Source organism: Mycetomoellerius zeteki, unplaced genomic scaffold (assembly GCF_001594055.1).
Source record: "Mycetomoellerius zeteki isolate Tzet28-1 unplaced genomic scaffold, Tzet1.0 scaffold73, whole genome shotgun sequence".
Lineage (NCBI taxonomy): Eukaryota > Metazoa > Arthropoda > Insecta > Hymenoptera > Formicidae > Mycetomoellerius > Mycetomoellerius zeteki.
In genome coordinates this window covers 875,261-880,550 of record NW_017257753.1, presented here as the reverse complement: position 1 = coordinate 880,550, position 5,290 = coordinate 875,261, and the positions used below count along the sequence as shown (strand labels likewise).

Sequence of the window (5,290 nt, the reverse complement as noted above, 5' to 3'; positions counted from 1 at the left end):
CCGCCAGGCTACGCCTATCAGCCACCGCAGCCGGTTTCGCAACAACAACAACAGAGTCAGCAGTCGCAGGATCAGGAGTCGCATGAACAGAAGGTTAAGATTAAACAGGAGCCACAGCCACAGCCGAGTCTGAAAGACAAACAGCACGAAAATCATCAGATACTCAAGGAGAGTATCGAGATGAAGAGTCAGATGAGTCCGTACCACGTCTATCACAGTTCGCAGAGTCAACGAGCGGCACCGCCGCCGCCTCCTCCGGGACCTGTTCAAGATGACAGGAGGTATTATCTGTATCCGAGTGAACAAAGGAGAAAAGAGGAATCAAACAAACAGAATCAACAAGCAAAGGTTCCACCGCCCAGTCCAAAGCATCAGCCGAAGCAGGAAAAACCACAGGATCTCGGAAAGAGCGAAGACTCAAAGAGCAAGCAGGAGGGCGTAAAGCCGACGATGGAGACTCAGGGACCGCCGCCGCCGCCTACCTCGCAGTACGCTTATATTCATCCCAGTTATATGCAGCCACAGCATTATGGTGCGCTGCCATTCGATCCAGGTCACCCAGTCTACCGCGGTCTCAGCCCCATGCTAGTGCCCGGTCCATATTCGAGTAATCCCTATCTTCACCAGCTGCCTAGGTATCACGCGCCGGAGGACCTTAGTCGGCCACCCGGCGGCAAAGCGCTGGACTTGCTCCAACACCACGCTAATCAGTATTACTCGGCGCACAAGATACATGAGCTTCAGGAGCGCGCGCTCAAATCACCGACGCCCAAGACTTCTGCAGCATCCGCCAGCCCATCTTCGGCGGGTCCGACCCCCGCTCGGCCCCCCAGTGGTCCGCCTACGTCAGTTGCAGGCCCAGGCCCACCGCCGGGCCAAGGTCAGCAGCCATCCGGCAAGCAGCAGGGTCAACCGGGTAGTCAGCAGCAGCAACAAGGTGCGGTGGATGCCAGCGGTGGCGCCCTCGGCAAGGATAACAGATCGCCGCCTCCACAGCGACACGTGCACACGCATCATCACACTCACGTGGGCCTCGGGTATCCCTTGTTGACGGGACAGTACCCCGCCCCCTACGGAGGTAAGCCTCTCGTCAGACCCTGACAGTAAGGCGACCCGCGGGACCCAGTGAAGCGAGAACCAGAAAGAACGAGAGAGAAGCATGAGCGTAATGGCGTGAAAACGAACGCATATATGCGTTAGGACCGTTTAGGACCTGTTCGTTGCGTCGTTAACGTGCCGCGTTCTCTGGTGAACTCTTAAGGATGAATGACGACGAAGCGAGTCGAAAGCGTGTTGAGGGGTGCCTAGCGTTTGCGATAGACCGCGTTTTATGAATGATGAAGGTGAACTCTCAGGATCATGCGCTTAGACTTGAAGGTGCGATGCGTTTGCGATAACGCAGTAAATAGCCGAGACATGAACTCTCGGTATTCGTAGGCTTTTTATTAAATCTTAAATTCTTTGAAATGACACCGTGAACGAAATTAACAGCCGGCCTCTATAAAACATTTTAAGTGTACAATGCGATGCGACTGTAAGTGCGTTTTAAATACATGCGTTTGCACACTGATATATTTTCGGTTCGAGGTCAAATTGGACAGTACAAAAATGACTTCAATGATGAATAAGAGAAACGGTGAGCGGCCAATTTTAGTTTCGGGACGAATCCGGACGATTATTGTCCGACAAAAACGGGTAAAACTCGGCCAGATATTATTTAGAGCCTGAGTGTCTAAACCGTACACCATATTGGTGCATAAAAATTAAGAAGAAAGAAAAAGGAAAGAAAAATACGTGTGGATCTTGATGTGCAACAAGGAACTCGCGTGGCAGGAGCCCTCTCCGTTCGAGAGTCGATCCGCGCGCAGAGTCTCCGTCGAGGTACTATTTTATTACCAGACCAATAAGAGACGCGCTTCTTCTTTTGTACAAAGACAAAAATATTAAAATGTGTGAATATCGATTGAACCTCTTCTATTTGGGCCCCGCGTTGAGGACTCAAACGACAATTGTAATTAATTTATCTTCGATTGTACATTCTGCGGACGCGAGGGAGGAGCGATGTGGTTCGCTCGCGCTATAGCGTTGCATTTTTTGAACGTATATATATATCGGTCGCGGATCTCGTGCACGTTCCATCCACTACGGATTTAAAATATCAATTTATCTTGATGAAACATCTCATTTTTCAATTTTATGTAATATTAAATACCTTAAATTCAAAAAGCTTATGATATAAACTAAATTTAAGCGCAAAAGAAGATTCGGTTTTTTTTGTTTGAATGATATCTGTCATTTTATTCGTTAAATATTTGCAGTCTTCAATCCAAAAATACTATCAGGATATTCTATTCGGCTAATGTCTGTAGTTGAGAGAAAGCGCACGACACCTGAAACATTCTGTATATTTATACATACGTATGTAACGAGTCTCGTAGCGACGAATTGAATATTTTGGAAATAATGAGGTATAATTGCGGCCGTGTGTAGATTAGTCATGTAAGCTGTGTACCGCAAGTAGGGCGCAAGTAGGGATTAGACGTATAGTTCAGACTGTGATAATTATTTATCGTGCTTCTTTCCGGGGCGGAAAAAAAGTTAACAGGATTTTATGGGCGAGATCATCCGACTGCGGGTGATGGGCACTCGCGTGTAATAGTAACGATGACGATAATGACTTCATCGAGCTTGATATGGCTATCAATGCTAACACTGATGTTGCTATTGATTGTGGTATTTGCGAGGAAAAACGCAGTTTCTAATTGAACAAATTAAAAAGTCTAGATGCCAAAGGGAATAATACAGTTTAAAAGAATTTTAATGATAAAGAGAGAGCCCATATAATTCTTAATATTCAACGATAATGCTCAGCTTCGACCGTTATGGGCCTTTATTTCCTATTTGTGTTTTCACATTTATGATCCAATAAGATTTTTATTGTTCTTATTCAACGATAATGGTAACTTTATTCGCAGATTTAAAGAATAGTTTCATCTCTTATAATCGCGAATATCGGATACATACTATTTCCAAATTTTACAAAATTTGGCATTTAGATTCTTTTTAATTTGTAACGTTCAATCCTTTTGTGAACGCGATATGTATTCGCGTCTGCATCCATGTATGTATCTTTCGTTAGACCTCGGTAGTCTTCCACAAAAGCTTCTTTTGCAGCAAAATAACATCAGGACTTTATAGTTTTGATTTTTGCGTTTAGAATCACGAGTGGTGTACGATTTCTATTACAAGAATGTCGTTTGCGACTTGTAAAAAATATCGTTTTTTGACTATCCATTACCTAATAGCAACTATTTTTATATTTCAAAGTAATATCTTGATAGCTTTCAATAAATTTAATAATATCACGGGAATATATCTTTAACTTTATGTGTGTCAGAAAGGCGATATTTTTTTTCACTTTTCTTTCCGCCAATCTTTTTCTTTTCTTTTATATTTCGAAGATCGAAGTACAAAGACACACATGTTCGTAGAAAATAACAGAAATGCTCTCGATCTCTTTGGAAAAACGAAATACATAGTCCTGCTTATTAAAAGAAATAGAGAACCGAGATAGAACGAATGAATTTGGATTTAGCGTTACCATCTATCTAGTCGTCGAATAAAAAAAGTGACGACTTTTTGACGGAAAAAGTGAAAAGGTAACCTTTCAGGTATTAAAATAATAATAAAAAATGACATTTCTTTATTAAATAGAATATTTATGTTTTACAAATTTCATGCTCAAGAAAGAAAACCATAGCGATTCATTTTAGATGGTAGCGATTTCAATGATTTGTCAATAAAGATGATAAAAAGTAATTTAAGTGACTAAATGGCAGCACTGAGATATAAAATTCTCCGTCTAGAATTCTCTCTCTTCAGATAAGCTCACAGGAATATTATATATATATAATTATATATATGGAAACATTTTTTCCCGGACTACCAATTTAAAAATTTGACTTTAATCTTTTTATTAATACAGATACAGTTCTCTCTCTCTCTCTCTCTCTGCACTGTCAAACTTCGTTCAGTGTTATTCTTGCTTTTACTTCATATGCTTTGCTGATGCTTCATATTAACGACATTCTCGTACTCGGAAAACGATCGCCAATCCGCGAATTTAATCGACCAAGTGTACGCTTACGGAGCCAACACTGCCAGGACTTTTGCGTGAACGAGGGAAGTCCGCAAATCACGCGACTTAGGGAATGCATCGTAGGCGCGGGATCATTGAGATAAAAATAAGAACGAGGGAGATAGAAAAAACGATCGCTTAGGTACACGCCACTTTGTATGCTTTCCCACCACTCCTCACACACACACACACACACACACATACACACACACACACACACACACACACACACATATCCGTTGTCATTTTCCCTCGAGTAGTAATGGAATTAGTTCGATGTTTAGATATCTCGAATATACGGGTTTCTCCTCGAGCGCGATTGAACTTGAGGACACGATACGTTTCCTAGAGGATTGCACTCGTTAACGATCGTCTCGAAGATCCTGTCTCGAAGAGCTTGCCAATTTTTATAACAGATACACTTTCTGCTGCGTCTTATCGCCACTTATCAGATGAGAAACTTAAGAATCAATTGCCAGAATCTAGGGACATTAATAATGGCATCGAGTAGATTGCAAAGACATACAGTGTGAAGATTGGATCATGTAACATTATAATTAAGTAACATAGTGTGAATTTTAACACAAGGAGAAAATTCATCTGAAGTTGATACTTTCTCTCTAATCACATATAATACTTATTTACTTATCTCTTACATTGCTTCTGTATTATTTTACGATTATTTTAATTAGCGTAACGTATTGAATTCATATTATGATGTCATAGACGATCGGTAATCAATGCTCCTCGATTACTCTTGGACTCACTATTAGATAGCCGTTCAATCGCTGACGTTTCTTCGTTTTCTCACTTAGAAGTAGTATCGAGTATTCTGTTCTCAAACGGTTTCTAAATCTTCAACCTCTTTTCCGCACCCAATTGTATTACGCAATACAAACCAATCGTACAGGTAATGAGAAGAACTTTTCTCAGTTGGTGACGAATCTTGGTCTCTCCCTTCTTGGTCCTCAATAGCCCAAAATGCGCTTCGCATTAGATCACGGTTTCGGGTGCCGCGGGTCGCCATCTTCCGAACTGCAAAGCAACAGCAACAGCTGGAAAAAGCAAACGCGCGCGTTTAGTAGATGCTTCAGAGTAATCGTGACGAAACATTAATGGCCTGCTGTCTCTCTGTGTGTGTTGCAGCGGCAG

General features: G+C 42.0%; 1 protein-coding gene across 1 annotated transcript in view; it reads left to right on the top strand.

Annotated features, from left to right (window-relative positions):
• LOC108729324 (zinc finger protein 608-like) overlaps positions 1 to 5,290 on the top strand; it is a 26,335-nt gene that overhangs the window by 18,854 nt on the left and 2,191 nt on the right. Inside the window, exon 3 of the mRNA XM_018458383.1 lies at positions 7 to 1,078. Coding sequence (XP_018313885.1) covers positions 7 to 1,078 — 1,072 coding nt within the window. The remainder of the gene's footprint in view (positions 1 to 6; positions 1,079 to 5,290) is intronic.